General features: G+C 35.2%; 5 protein-coding genes across 5 annotated transcripts; 1 reads left to right on the forward strand and 4 right to left on the reverse strand.

Annotated features, from left to right (window-relative positions):
- Positions 1-283: 283 nt before the first annotated feature.
- pcp-5 (Prolyl carboxy peptidase like protein 5) lies at positions 284-2,703 on the reverse strand (the record flags this gene model as incomplete). The annotated part of the gene is made up of 8 exons (NM_001379810.3): positions 284-666; positions 709-1,091; positions 1,184-1,357; positions 1,404-1,473; positions 1,518-1,621; positions 1,670-1,766; positions 2,287-2,466; positions 2,513-2,703. The coding sequence occupies 8 exons, from the start codon at positions 2,701-2,703 to the stop codon at positions 342-344; spliced, it is 1,524 nt and encodes a 507-aa protein (NP_001367399.1). The 3' UTR covers positions 284-341.
- A 2,198-nt stretch (positions 2,704-4,901) lies between these two features.
- ZK688.1 (uncharacterized protein) lies at positions 4,902-6,186 on the forward strand. Its single transcript, NM_001379811.3, has 4 exons — positions 4,902-5,124; positions 5,534-5,701; positions 5,752-5,952; positions 6,030-6,186. Exons 1-4 carry the CDS (start codon positions 4,983-4,985, stop codon positions 6,095-6,097), a joined length of 579 nt encoding a protein of 192 aa, NP_001367396.1. The 5' UTR covers positions 4,902-4,982; the 3' UTR covers positions 6,098-6,186.
- ZK688.7 (uncharacterized protein) lies at positions 6,137-6,973 on the reverse strand. The gene is made up of 3 exons (NM_066320.5): positions 6,921-6,973; positions 6,528-6,699; positions 6,137-6,423 (listed from the first exon to the last, which is right to left on the reverse strand). The coding sequence occupies exons 1-3, from the start codon at positions 6,957-6,959 to the stop codon at positions 6,191-6,193; spliced, it is 444 nt and encodes a 147-aa protein (NP_498721.2). The 5' UTR covers positions 6,960-6,973; the 3' UTR covers positions 6,137-6,190.
- Positions 6,974-8,036: 1,063 nt separating this feature from the next.
- On the reverse strand, positions 8,037-9,617 carry ZK688.12 (uncharacterized protein). The gene is made up of 3 exons (NM_001382925.3): positions 8,830-9,617; positions 8,355-8,612; positions 8,037-8,310 (listed from the first exon to the last, which is right to left on the reverse strand). The coding sequence occupies exons 1-3, from the start codon at positions 8,896-8,898 to the stop codon at positions 8,116-8,118; spliced, it is 522 nt and encodes a 173-aa protein (NP_001370359.1). The 5' UTR covers positions 8,899-9,617; the 3' UTR covers positions 8,037-8,115.
- A 32-nt stretch (positions 9,618-9,649) lies between these two features.
- gly-3 (Polypeptide N-acetylgalactosaminyltransferase 3) lies at positions 9,650-13,106 on the reverse strand. The gene is made up of 6 exons (NM_066321.8): positions 12,952-13,106; positions 12,749-12,903; positions 12,311-12,696; positions 11,255-12,127; positions 10,331-10,480; positions 9,650-10,218 (listed from the first exon to the last, which is right to left on the reverse strand). Exons 1-6 carry the CDS (start codon positions 13,095-13,097, stop codon positions 10,090-10,092), a joined length of 1,839 nt encoding a protein of 612 aa, NP_498722.1. The 5' UTR covers positions 13,098-13,106; the 3' UTR covers positions 9,650-10,089.
- Position 13,107: the final 1 nt, after the last annotated feature.

Here is a 13,107-nt window from a genome sequence, read left to right on the forward strand (position 1 = left end):
CAAAGTATGCATGAAAATTGCAGTTGCTGATAAAAGTCCGACACATCGAAAAATATTTTTTCTGTTGGAAAAAAATCCGAAATGGGCCATTTTGTCGAATTTCCATAAGTAATGTGTCCGGGGAAAACTAAAAATTAGCAAAATTTTGAAGCCTTTTCCGGCTTATTTTTTTCACATTTCAAGACATGTTCTTCGTTTTAATGCCATAGTAAGTATGGGTACATAAACTTGCCAAAGCTTATGCACCCATACTTACTACGACATTAAAAGATGACATCTCACATTGAATTAATCATTTATTTAATAAAAAACAAATTACAGAAAATCGTGTAGAATCAAATTTAATCATATCTCCAAGAATTTCTCGCCTTCTCCTTGATCCATTTCTTGATTGCCTGCGTCTCCATGGCTCGAACCTTTTTAACTTCTTCGGTATCCTGTGGATGAGCTCCACGTAAATCATAATGATGAGCTCCTTGTTTCAGAATTACACTAATCACTGATCCCTGTACCTTATCGGAATGATCGTAGCCACCACCACTCCATGGATCCAGGTAACCATTCGAGAAGACAATATTGGATGCAGATGGAAGAGAAGTTGCTCCAAATGCAAGGCCACCGGCTAATGGGCGAAGAAGAGTTTTGTTGTAATGGATCGAGGAGAACCTTAAATTAAAATTTCGAATGAATAACGTTATATTTACTTACGTTTGCATGCAGAACTCTGCATATTTCTCTGATGTAAATGGACAATCCTTCCAGAAGAAATCATTTGGATATCCACTTCCACACAGTGGCATAACCATTTCCGTACATGTTTGAAATGGCCATCCCAATGGATCACCTAATGATCCATATGCACTATCACATTTCGCTGCATTTGCACAATGCGTTGACTTGTCTCCTGTGTAATTGTAGTACAGGTTGACAATTTTGTACAGTTGTTCTGCAGATTCTTCTTGTGTTTTTCCTGGTTGACTTGCAGATTTGCAGGCTTCCTTGACTGGCCAGGCAGGAAGAGAGCTCAGGAAAGAAGTTGGATATGGATAGTTTACCATAGCCATTGCTTCCATCGATTCTCTTATGTATTGCTGAAAAAGTGATAAGTTTCTCAAGAAGGAAAATTCATTTATTTGACATTCCGAATTCAAAAAAATTGTCCATTAAACTTATCAACTCTCACCTTCAAAAATCCTATATCATCTTTATTTTCCAACTTTGACTTAGGATCTAATTTATACAGAACATTCAAATACTGTCTTCCACTGTCACTTTTTGCCAATTCATCCAATGCAATCCATCCTTTTTCAATAGCTTTTCTGTTGCATCCAGCATCAAGAAAAGCCCGAGTGACAATCTAAATGCTGGTTTTAATTGGAATTATTTTAGAAATTGAAACTTACAAAATCATAAACATCTTCTGGAATATTGGAGTCTGTGAACCAAAATACTGGAGCTGACGCGGCAATTGCTCTGAACAAATGATCTTTAAAATAACATAATTAAATTTTACAAACCCATCAACTATATGGGGATACTTGATTCTAAACCAAGCTGACAACATTCCACCGTATGATCCTCCAAATGCAATAACTGCCGACTTTTGAGCTCCTTTGATTTTCTGTAATAGCAAGAAGTTAAAATTAAATAAAATTGGGCTATAGATTACCTCATTTTTGAAGAATTGCACAGAAAGGGCAAAATCAGCCAGAGCCTGTTGGGATGAAAGATAACCAAGATGACGAATGTCTGTGTAGCTTTCGTTTCTGAATATTCAAACAATATAGGGCTTTCATGTAGGCACCCTAACATCACCTTACACCTTACAAATGTTATTTGCCTAATGTACCAAGCCATTTTCATCGATGGCTGTGAAATTTAGAACAAAAAGGAGGTTTCTATCAGAGCCTCGCCATTCTCAAAATAAACATTTTTTGAATCTGTCTATATTTATTAGGCAAGGCAGAATTTGCCCAAATATGGACGAATAATAAGTGTTAACTTTGAGCAGACATTAGCAATACTTGGGCTAAATACTTAAGGAAGAAATAATTTAGGATGCTCCAAAGACCAAGGCTTTCCAAGACTGGCCCAAGTTATATCAACTTCTGCTTCAAGTAAATATTTTTGGCCACACTTGGTCAAGAATTTTCTTATTTGGTACGGCGCTTTTATTATTAAGCGGTATCTTGAAATAGTGAAACACTTTACTTTTCACAGATTTTATTGGTTAGTTTCATTACTCAGCTTTGATTACTCAACAACTTTTTTCAAAATCTAACTTACTTGAAAGGTTGAGATTTTCCGTAGAATCGGTGCTCAACAAAAACAACAGCAGCCTTGAGCTCTGGTGCAAGATCCCACATGAATCCTGTGTTTTCGGCAAATGCCTCAAGACTTCCCTCGTTACCAGTGTAAAAGAGTATTGGACCACCAGTCTCGTAATGATCGATATTCAAGAAATATCTGCAATTGAATAGAGCCAAATAATTGATAAGTAGCGGCAACTTACCGTAAATCAAATTCAAGATCATTGGTGAATGCGAAAGGATCAATTGGAGCTTTGAGATATCCTTCTTCATATTTGTATTTTCCAATACTTTTTTCAAATTTTGAAGCACCATTTTGAGTGACAGGATCTCGTAGTAAAGTGAGACAATGCGTTGTGGCAATTAAAATTGCCAAGGAGATGAAAATGTTCATCTGGAAAATTTAATTTAAAAAGTTGTAATGATAATAAACGAGAGTTATTTATTCCTGCTGGAAATTTCAAAGAAAACGTAAAAATCTGCAATTTTTCAAATAAAATGTGAAACCAACTAACAAACCTTGTGTTTTTCTATACAATATAGAGGATTAAACGAATGAAATCGATCGATAAAGTGACAGTTGCTCGATGACCCTTTATTAATTGGTTTTCCCAGAGCCCAACACCTGACACTGGTCACTTCTTTTTATTGAAATGATCTTCAACAACTCGAAAACGTATCTTTATGTATTAATTTGATAGTAAATAAGAGATAAACATAAAATACAAGATTTTTTGAATGAAATAATAAGCCATGGGAATTAATTTTTATGTTGAGTCTTGATCTTGAAATCCACAGCTTTGATGGCTTTCGTTTCGTGAAAAAAAGGCAATGATAACCTGAAAAACCTTCTTGAACTGGATTCTTTGACATACCGTGGACGCTCGCGAATTCTTATTTTGAGAAGGTTTACAGACTCCTCGCGGAAAGGAGATGGTGAGTGAATATCAGAACAACAAGGATGATATTTTTTCATATGGAATTTTCCACGAATTCGTCATGCGCATACACTGGTTTGTTGAATTTTTATGATCTTCTCTAATTTTAATATTCGTAAAAAATATTCCTTAAAGCTAAGACAGTCGAGATATGATCCATTAAGTTAAATCGATGAGGTACAGCACTATTAGAGAAAATACTGTATATTTTCATTTATGGCACTATTAAGATCTCCATATACTTTTCATTACCTATGTAGGTTCAAAAACTAAAAAATTCATATTATTTTTGTCTATGCTCTTAGTGCCGCTCGTTTTTCATCTAGATGGCCCATTTCCGGTGTGGTTTCCCTTCTATTTTTCTCGCTTTTGTTTATGATTTTTTCAGCCATGACGATTATAGTGAATCGTTTTTTGTTGCAAATTCAAATATCTGCAATTTAAAAATATTTTCCCAATTATTTTCATTGTAGACACAATCAATTCGACTAGTTTTCTAAAACTGGCTTTTCCCGTGTTCTCTTATTAAAATACATAAGGTTCTATAGATAAAGTTTTTACCACAACGGAACTCACATTCTCTGAATGTATATTAATAGGAATACTTGGAAAATGCAGTTTTTATGCATGGAAAAATGATGTGTAAGAAAACCACTCAATCCATCACAGTTTCCATTTTTCCAGTAGTGGTTTTTTTGCTGGAAATAAGTATTTTTTCAGGATAAAGCAAATTATGGAATGTGCTTCTGAGGCAGTTTGTCAGCGCAGAGATAAAGAAATTTGCTATCTTGGATGGATTTTGTTGTTTTCTTGGCTTGTTATGGTTATTTATATTACAAAGGTTTGTTTTATAATATTGGAAAAATAATGTTTTAAGTTTTTAAGTTTTTTTAAATGCTTGACATTTGGGCTAGCATCTAACCATAGTTTGGAAAAAAGTTAACTTGAACCAGAAGTTGGCAAACTTGGGAAAACTTTGACAGGTTTGGTTCTGGCTGTGTCCAAGTACAGTTCCAGAAATTATTGTTGGCAACCGCTAATTGGCTTTAGCCTGAAATTAGGCAACTATTCGGCAGCCAGGTTTCTAAAGTTTTGGCACCTTTGAACATATTTTTTGCTGCACTTATATTTTGGTGTGCTTTTGATGTTTGTATCTCTCAGGCTTTTTGAATGCGTTTCTCAGAACAAAATTTTTGAAATTTCTATCAGCTATTTCCAAAGTTGGCAAAAAAATTTACTTGACGTTTGCCACACAGCTTGTTACACTTATGGACAGTCTTATGGAAAGTACATGTAATTGTTTTGGAAATTTCCAACCTATTGTTGAATATTTTCCATTGAATATTTGCTCTTCAAACTTTTTGTCCCTCAACAAAAGAGTCACTTAATTCAGGAGATCTGGTTTGGCGCTCCATTATCCACACCTTCATCCTCAATGGTTTCACTTACACGTGACGTGGCAAAGAAACGGAGAAAACTGTTGGATGATGACGTCATTGAACTGGATTTCATCGGAAACGACAATTAATTCTAGTAGTGCAAGTGCACCGTTGAATATGCAAATTATTATTCTTATAATTAACGGAAACTTCGCGAAATTTCCCCACCGTTTTCAAGTACTTTTCACATATTTTTCATTGAATTCACTTTTTTCAAATTTGAATGTGGACACTTTTTTCCGGTCATTTTTCTAATTTGCATTACCTCAAATAGTTCTGAATAATTTATTCAAAAAATGTTACTTTGTATTCTGTGTATACTGTACTTTTTCACAACTGTTACTCAACAATGTGCACCACATTCACCGAGTCCTTGGACAAAAACAACTCACGTAAATAATCATCATCATCATCAAACTGTTGAGAACTTTTATCTAGGTAAGATTTTTTATACAATTTGTGGATTTCTTTTTGTGTTCTACAATTTTTTTATAATTATTTTTTAAAAATGCATATTTGAGCTATGTAGAACATTCAACAATTATCTAAATTTTTTTCAATTGGCAAATTGCGAAAACTTTGAACTTTTCAATAAATATACACTTTTTGGAGATCCTTAACTCGGCATTTGGCGCCAACTTTTTTCACAAATTTGACCCGAAAAGAATTCCATGGATGAAACGTTGGCGGAACTTAGAAAAAAATATGGTTAAGTTTCATCTCACTCTTGCCGCATATTGAAAAATTAGACTAAACTTGGGCTCCCCCTGAGCAAAATTCAAAAAAAACGCGGGTGAAAAAAACTGGTGCCAAATGCCGTGAAATTTTTCCAATCTCATATTTCCAGACAACCGAACAATTTACCACAAGATTATTGAAATCGAGAAGCGAATTGAAAGGATTGAAGAAAAAGAGAATAATGTTCTACCAGAGCCATCAAAACCTAACAATCCTGTTGTGAATCCACCTGTGAGCCCTATTCAACCGAAAACTGACCCAGAACAATCCGAAAATGGTGAGTAGCATATTCAAAAAGTTCAAAATAGTGTTACCAACAAGTTTCAGATTGCTTGTCATGTCCTTCGCTAATTCCAATTTTGGATAGTTGTGAAAACTGTGTTAGTGTCAAGATATCACCTCCATTTGAATATTATTCATGCAAAGCAGTTGAACTTAAATGTGGAGATGGTGCAAAGAAATTGAAGATTTCGGATGGATTCCAGAAAAATATTCACGAGAATAATTTCAAGTTGATTTGTAAAAATGGTAAGTAATTGAAGCATAAATTACATGCGAAATTATGCGACATGTAATTTTTTTAATTTTTTAATTTTTATTTTCAGGAAGTTGGATGATGATGGCAAATCACGCGGAGCATAAAGTTGAGACGATCACTTGTCTAACAAATTAATTTGAACCTTGGTGATAATTTATTATATTTTTAATAGCTTCTCCTTCTAGGTTAGAAAATCTTGTGCAATTTTTCAAAAAACTTGATAATTATTTATTTGCATCGATAACATAATTTATCCCGTCCTTCTTTGTAAAGCTTGCATCGAAATCCACGTCCACACTTCTCACAGCTGACCGTTTCAATATCATAACTGATTGTATCGAGAACTCGATCAGTCACCACAATTGTTGCTTTACCAGCAACTAATGCAGCTGATGCTCCACCAAGAAATGAACCAACTGCTGTTCCAATACCCGGTAGAATTAGTGTTCCAACAGCGCTGCCTGGAAATTTCATATATTCAACTAAAACTTAAAACTCGGTTTTGAAAAGATTTTGCTCCAAGTACGCTTACAGGGTATATTGAAATTGAATAAAATGATCTTACCAATAGCTCCACCACTCCATCCTCCAAGAAATCCACCCGCTACAGTTGCAGTTGTGCATACTGTATTTCTAGTTGTACTCGTTCCATAATCATTGAAAACACTTCCAGTCACTTTCATTCCATCCCAAACCCATCCAGCTGCTGATCCAACACTTGCTATCCATCCAGAAGACTGAAAAATAATTAAAAATAAACTTATAATAATACTTTTAAAGTGGTATTCTCAATATTTTCGAAGGTATAGGAAAGTTTCCAAATTCAAAAATAAAATATTTCTGCAGACGAAAACTTGTTCACTTATAAAATAAAATGCATTAATGTAATTAATTAATTGAAGTGATATAAAAGTGTATGATTAAATATCTTTTATCGCCCCTATTCTTTCAAACTAACCGATGTGGTACTTGCTGGAATAACATCTGATGACGTCATTTGTAGCTCTGAAATTGAAATACTTTTTTCAAAATTAATTTTTCTGAATAAAAATTAGGGATAAAGGAACCAACAGAAATCAATATAAAAAGAAATGTGACAGAATTTTCAATTGAACATTGAATACAAATTATCTGAAAGACGCAGAAGATTGAGAACGTGTGACAGGTTTGCCTAACTATCTGCGTCTCTTGATTTTCACACATCTCTCCGTTGACCCTGTTGCTGTGCTAATAGTAAGAGGACAATCAACATGGTCAGATGGTCAGAAAAATATCGAATTGTTGTTTTGGGAAAATATCTGAATACTTATTGTTCAATTGTGGTCAGTGCAGTACTTCGATATTTTGATACGACTAAAAAATTGAAAAGACAGACATATGTCGTTAAATTATGGTTGCCCTGAATGAGATCTTTGACTATGCGGCTTTCTTTGATTTTCACATCTAAAATAAAAAATAATGCCAAAATATTATGGCAATCAGTGTAATACAAAAAGTTTCCATTGGAAAACTGATTAAAGGTGTTTAGATTGTGAGAAATGGTTGTCACTCATTTGCAAAGCTTTTACGATTTTTGAGGCAAAAAACCGACGCCTGCTCTCAAAGTATTTCACAATTTTATTCCTCATAATTTTTTTGGTTCCGCTCAATTTTAGATTATACGAAAAAACTATATTTTTTGGAAAGTACGGTTTGTTCTACACTAAGGGAAAACACATAAATTTTGGGGAACGCTTTGTTTATGCTTACAGAGAATCTATAACTAAGTCTAAAAATGGCTACGGTATTTTTAATCATAGGAAGACCTTGCTTTAGTATAAACTTGTAACTTGCGCTAACTTTGGTTAAACCTGTCTGTTTCAGGTAAGTAAAATTTAGTACCTACAGCAATTAAAGTTGGTTAGGAAGCAGGTATGAGAATAGCCAGGCAAGAACATACATAGGTAGGCATGAGTTAGACATAAAGACGCGTAAGTAGGCATGTAAGCATTTAGGTAGCTATAAGGTATGCATGTAGTTGCGTAAGTAGCCATAAGATAGGAATTTCAAAAGAATTTTAAAGCTGAAGTTACATGAAAAGTTAATTCAAACTTTATTCAACAGGAAATGGGTAGATAAGTTCATTCTAGCTAGTTGGTTTTCACTTCTTATTTTTATTTTTTCTCTCCCATATTCTGATTTCGAATTCCCATTTTTTCATTGCTCAGCTTATTCCGTTCTTTTTGCTGTTTCATATCATCTTCTTCCATTTTCTTCATTTCTTGTGTTCGAATTATTTTATTTGGGAATCTGATCAAAACATGCTTACATCCTTCTGATTTTTTGGATGTCCAAATTGAATGAGAGTTCTTAAATGAATTATTACACGATAATTTATTTTTATAAAACTAACCTGGGCCTCCGTATCACATTTAATGTAATACACGGAAAAGTGATGAACATCATTACGTGGCAACAAGATTCCTGGAACATGCAACAATTCAATTTCAATTGATGTTTCCGGATCAATGAATCCTTTGGGAGTCCTGATGTCAAACATATCGTTATTAGTGACTTTTATTTTGTAGGTATATCGATTTTTTGTAGGATTTTTAATGACCAATCTTGCTTCAGTGTAGAACCATCCGATGCGGAAATTCTCGAATGTTATCTGAAAGAAAGCCAGTTTAAGCTATTTTTCCATTCAGTTAATATGTGACGTGTCCATCAGGTGGAAAGACGATGCAAACATTGCCACTACCGCGACTGGCATACAATGTGCGCATTACGAGTGGTCGTTACAAGCAGTTACAGTAATACAGTTATGGCAAGAACGGTTTTGCATCGACGCCTACGTAACAAGTTTTGTGCAAACTCACGAAACTTACCGTTTCTGGTCGCAATACAAGATCAAATTTAGTTGACTCCACATCTCCTTTTCTTTTTCCTGTAGGCATGTTTGCTTGCACTTCTTTCCTATCCGAATCCAATTGTGAAATGATTTGTTTTTTTGTATGTTTTTTGTCAGCACTGTAGACGTGAAGATTGTAATCTTTGTCACGTTGGAAAACAAAAAAAAACACATTGTTATTTTATCCTCAATAATTTCAAATTCTGAATTCAACATGCTAAGCATCGAACCTGGACATATCGCAAATCAACTGTGTTTATACAAAAATGGTCTCGCCGCGCACACTACATTTTTTCTAATCAGTTTTGTATTGTGCGCCTTGAAGATAACTGTACAAAATATTACATGTAGGTCGCAATTTATTCGTCTCATTCACATATCTATTAGTCTTGCTCACAATTTTCTGCATCTGCAAACCTAAATCTGCAATTTTTGCAAAAACTGTACATAAATGTTTTCTAAATGCAGGTCGCATAGAGAGACCATTTTAAAAAATCATGTCCCCTTGAAACGGAAACAGAACAAATGTTATATTTCGGCGAAGTCATCAAATAATGAGCACTACCGAGTTCGTCCCGTATATGGATTTGTCGAGGCAAAAGGAACAATGAAATTTGAGACAATTCGCATCGAAGGTCACAGGTTAAAGATGATAAAAAAACCATGCTTCAATATGCTGAAGTTCCTGCTGATGAGACAGATGCTCAGGGGACCACTCAAAGCTGGTGCTCAACAAGGAGATGTCACGATTCTTATGAAAGCTACCTGAACATTGACTTTTGTAGAATAAACTTTTTTTTAAATTTCAACTTATTATTGAACTCGTAAAAGGAAAAAAAGAGACGTAGTAATAGAGTTTCACAACCAAAACGATTTTGGAATGGATTGAGAATGGAGTGAAATGCAATGAAAATGGATATTTTTGAAGGGAAATGGGGGATCAATAAATAAATTATGCTCGAATCTCAAAGGCTATCACAATTACATAAATTACAATTATTATAGGCCGAAAAAGTTGAATTTTTCTCACAAATTCTCGTTAGAGTGCACTCGCAACTCTAATATGAAGGCACTGGTGGTATGGACGATTTTGAGAGGGAAAATAGGAAAACGATGGACACCGAGAGAGAATTTTGGACTGAAATCAATACTGAAAATGTGGAAAATGGGAGGATATAATGGGAGAAAATAAGAAATTGTGACGTTTTATGAGAATAAAAATAAAATAAAAGATGCTCTAAGGGCTCTGATATCCTTCTAATTGCCACATTTGATCTTTCCGTCCGAGACCACATTCATCCAGTGTCACCCGTTGATCGGCGCCTGTTACACATTTTCCTGTTTTCTTGTGGAGCAATGTACCGGCCTGAAATAGCGGAAAAAAATTTTAGTGTATAGATAAACTAGAAAGTATTTTCCGAATTAAGATAATGTTCTTTACTTGCTGAGCTTAAAATGTAAAATTCTGGTTCTCTTACCTGATCGTCAAACACGAAAACATGTTTAACATTGATTTTGCTCACGGAGCAACGTTCCAATTTGAGCTCTGATCCTATTTGATATACATGTCCAGATGAAAGACATAAGTCATCCGATCGAATTTCTCCTTTTCCAGTCAATGACCATGCCTGGAACTTATTTAATGTTTAATATTAGAATACGAGTTATATAGAGAGGGGAGAGAGAAACGTAGTTTTCACCGGTAAATCCCAAACTTAAATATTTCCCAAAACTTAAAATAAAAACCATCCCAATTCACTCTCTTCACCAAAACCTGATAATTCGCAAGAAACGGAGCCCGTTCATATCTCATATCTCGCTGATCAGATATTATTAGTAGTTTGTGGCCATCAGCAAATTGTATAGTCTGTTAGTTGAAAGTGTTAGTAAAAAGCATTAATAAAAATAACGCGAATTAATGTTTTTAGGAAGGGTACTGTCGTTTTTGGTAAAGAGGAATTTCAAAGATACGAAATTAATTGTTTTGTTATCAGAAGCGAAATTCAGTTATTTTTGCGCCAAAAATACGGTACTCGGTCTCGACACGATCAACTTTAGTTAATTCCAAAAAAGTTTGCGCCTTTTTAGAATACTGTAGTTTTTAACATTTGGTGCCGCGGAATTTTCACCGATTTCAAATTGTTTTTTTAAAGTTATCTGTTTTGATTGTTTTATTTGAGTTTTTCAAGCAGTCAAATATATCGTTATCGAAATTCTATGATAATTTGATGAAGTTTCCGCGTCAAAAAAAGTTTGAAATTACAGTATACTTTGAAGGGGCGTACCCTTTTGCATTTAACGAAAGTTAGTCGTGTCGAGACCGGGTACCGTAGTACCGCAAAAATCAAAAAATCTCGCTTTTGGGTAATACAGTATTTTAACGTCAAATCAAAAGCACAAACCTGATTTCCACCAGCACCATGACATGCTTGAATTCCTGGAGCTTGCCCATCTTTCTTTCCGTTCGTATCAACACATTTTTCAGTAAATCTATTCACAATTGCTCCAAGCGATCGGAAATCTGCAGGCAATGGTGCTTCTGGATAGATGTTCTCCAGATACCACTTGAATGATTTACATTGCAACGTCTCTCGCAACTTCTTTCTTTCGCTAACATCTCCAGCTTCAACGTTACGGGCGGCTGGCACCATTTTGTAGAAGAATGCCTTGTATTCGTCCATCCAAACTTCTGCTGTACGTGCTGCATTATGATGGATGACTTTCGCTGTTCCACCTGGGAAAGTGTATGGAGTCTGTTTGCGGAAAACGTGTCCAACACGAGAACATGGATGAATTTCAAGAGAACCTCCACACATCCAGACTCGGAATGATATCTCCAAGTTTTCTCCACCCCATACTTGCATTCCTTCATCATAACTTCCAATATCATAGAAAAATTGCTTATCAATAGCAAAAAGACCACCGGCAATAGTTGGTGTTTGAATAGGCATTGATCTATCTGATCCTCTTCTATTCAATTCTCTCTTCGGTACAGCATACCATCGGAAGTTCAAATGCCAATTAAATCCACCCCATGTTGTTTCGGAAGCAGTCACATATTCGAAGGTATCATCAGAAATTACATCAATTATAGGAGCAACAACTCGTTTTCTGTCTTCAGCGACTCTTGATACAAGTGGTTCAAGCCATCCATCGGTAACCTCCACATGTGCATCCAGGAAGAGAAGGATCTTTCCCTTCGCCATTTCAGATCCGGTTAAGCGAGCACGGATTAGACCGGATCGATTCTCGAGATGAACCAAGTGGATTGGAATCTGAAAAAAGGTTGTCTGTTTAAGTCTAATATCGAAAAATCGAAAAATTTTCGTTTTATTATTCAAATTTTCTGTGTTCTGGCTATCCCTGAGATGGAAATTTTTTGTCTCCATCCTTTAACGAAGAACTAGGGTTACTGTATTTCGGAAGTCGCAATTTACAATTCAACTTATATAACTTACTGGGAACATTTTGATATAGGAATCCAACGGTTTGACCAAGTAATCTCGATCAGACTTATCGTCCACCAAAATAATTTCTTCCAATAAATGACGTGGCGATCGATTGATAACCGAATGGAGTGTTCTCAATAGTGTTGTCCATGCTTCATTATGGAAAACAATAATAATGGAAGTTTTTGGCATTCCAGCAGTTTTCAAATTATTTCCAGACGTGCGGCATGCATCTGATCGGTAATCCGGTAGAGTTCTATTAACTGAAATCATTTCAGAAGCGACAACATTGAATTGATTCTCCAAGAATCTCTTCTCTTTTATAGTTTTTTTGTCTTCTGGAACTGTGACTCCAGTACCTCCTTGTCCATGGTACCCTGGGCCAAATGCTTGAGCTGAAATACACAATTGTTTAAATATAAATTTTTATATTTTGCAATAGCTCACTTTCCATAAGTTTCCTCAATTGATTTGCAGTTTCTTTGTCAACGGGGTAAACTTGTTTCTCTTGTTTTTCAGGTTGAATAGGATGAGCATCTGGATCTGAATCATGTTGAGCTGCTGGTGGTAGTGGTTCTATCCGTCGAGCACGATTCAAGATTCTTAAAAATGATAACAATTAGTTGATGTAAATAATTTTAATAGAATACCTGTTATCCTCCGGAAATGGCTGTTGTTGTGATGTGGATGGATCGAGATAGTAAAAAAGAATAACAACATCAATGAGCAACCAGACGATGGAAGTGGCAATGACAGCACGACATACTGCCGAACGACCACCGCCCACACTCAGCATTCAATTACTC

The sequence above is a fragment of the Caenorhabditis elegans genome, chromosome III (genome assembly GCF_000002985.6).
Source record: "Caenorhabditis elegans chromosome III".
Lineage (NCBI taxonomy): Eukaryota > Metazoa > Nematoda > Chromadorea > Rhabditida > Rhabditidae > Caenorhabditis > Caenorhabditis elegans.

What these genes read in the sequence shown, in the direction of transcription:
- ZK688.1 (NM_001379811.3), top strand. Translation starts at nt 4,983, where the DNA reads ATGTTACTTTGTATTCTGTGTATACTGTACTTTTTCACAACTGTTACT. An exon ending in CCCAGAACAATCCGAAAATG is followed by an intron (nt 5,702 to 5,751) that starts GTGAGTAGCATA and finishes AACAAGTTTCAG; the next exon opens with ATTGCTTGTCATGTCCTTCG. An exon ending in CAAGTTGATTTGTAAAAATG is followed by an intron (nt 5,953 to 6,029) that starts GTAAGTAATTGA and finishes TTTTATTTTCAG; the next exon opens with GAAGTTGGATGATGATGGCA.
- ZK688.7 (NM_066320.5), bottom strand. Translation starts at nt 6,959, where the DNA reads ATGACGTCATCAGATGTTATTCCAGCAAGTACCACATCG. An exon ending in TTCCAGCAAGTACCACATCG is followed by an intron (nt 6,700 to 6,920) that starts GTTAGTTTGAAA and finishes ATTATTTTTCAG; the next exon opens with TCTTCTGGATGGATAGCAAG. An exon ending in ATGGAGTGGTGGAGCTATTG is followed by an intron (nt 6,424 to 6,527) that starts GTAAGATCATTT and finishes TGAAATTTCCAG; the next exon opens with GCAGCGCTGTTGGAACACTA.
- ZK688.12 (NM_001382925.3), bottom strand. Translation starts at nt 8,898, where the DNA reads ATGCCTACAGGAAAAAGAAAAGGAGATGTGGAGTCAACTAAATTTGAT. An exon ending in TTGTATTGCGACCAGAAACG is followed by an intron (nt 8,613 to 8,829) that starts GTAAGTTTCGTG and finishes GCTTTCTTTCAG; the next exon opens with ATAACATTCGAGAATTTCCG. An exon ending in AATGTGATACGGAGGCCCAG is followed by an intron (nt 8,311 to 8,354) that starts GTTAGTTTTATA and finishes AATTCATTTAAG; the next exon opens with AACTCTCATTCAATTTGGAC.
- gly-3 (NM_066321.8), bottom strand. Translation starts at nt 13,097, where the DNA reads ATGCTGAGTGTGGGCGGTGGTCGTTCGGCAGTATGTCGTGCTGTCATT. An exon ending in CCATTTCCGGAGGATAACAG is followed by an intron (nt 12,904 to 12,951) that starts GTATTCTATTAA and finishes ATCATTTTTAAG; the next exon opens with AATCTTGAATCGTGCTCGAC. An exon ending in ATGGTGCTGGTGGAAATCAG is followed by an intron (nt 10,481 to 11,254) that starts GTTTGTGCTTTT and finishes AATAAGTTCCAG; the next exon opens with GCATGGTCATTGACTGGAAA.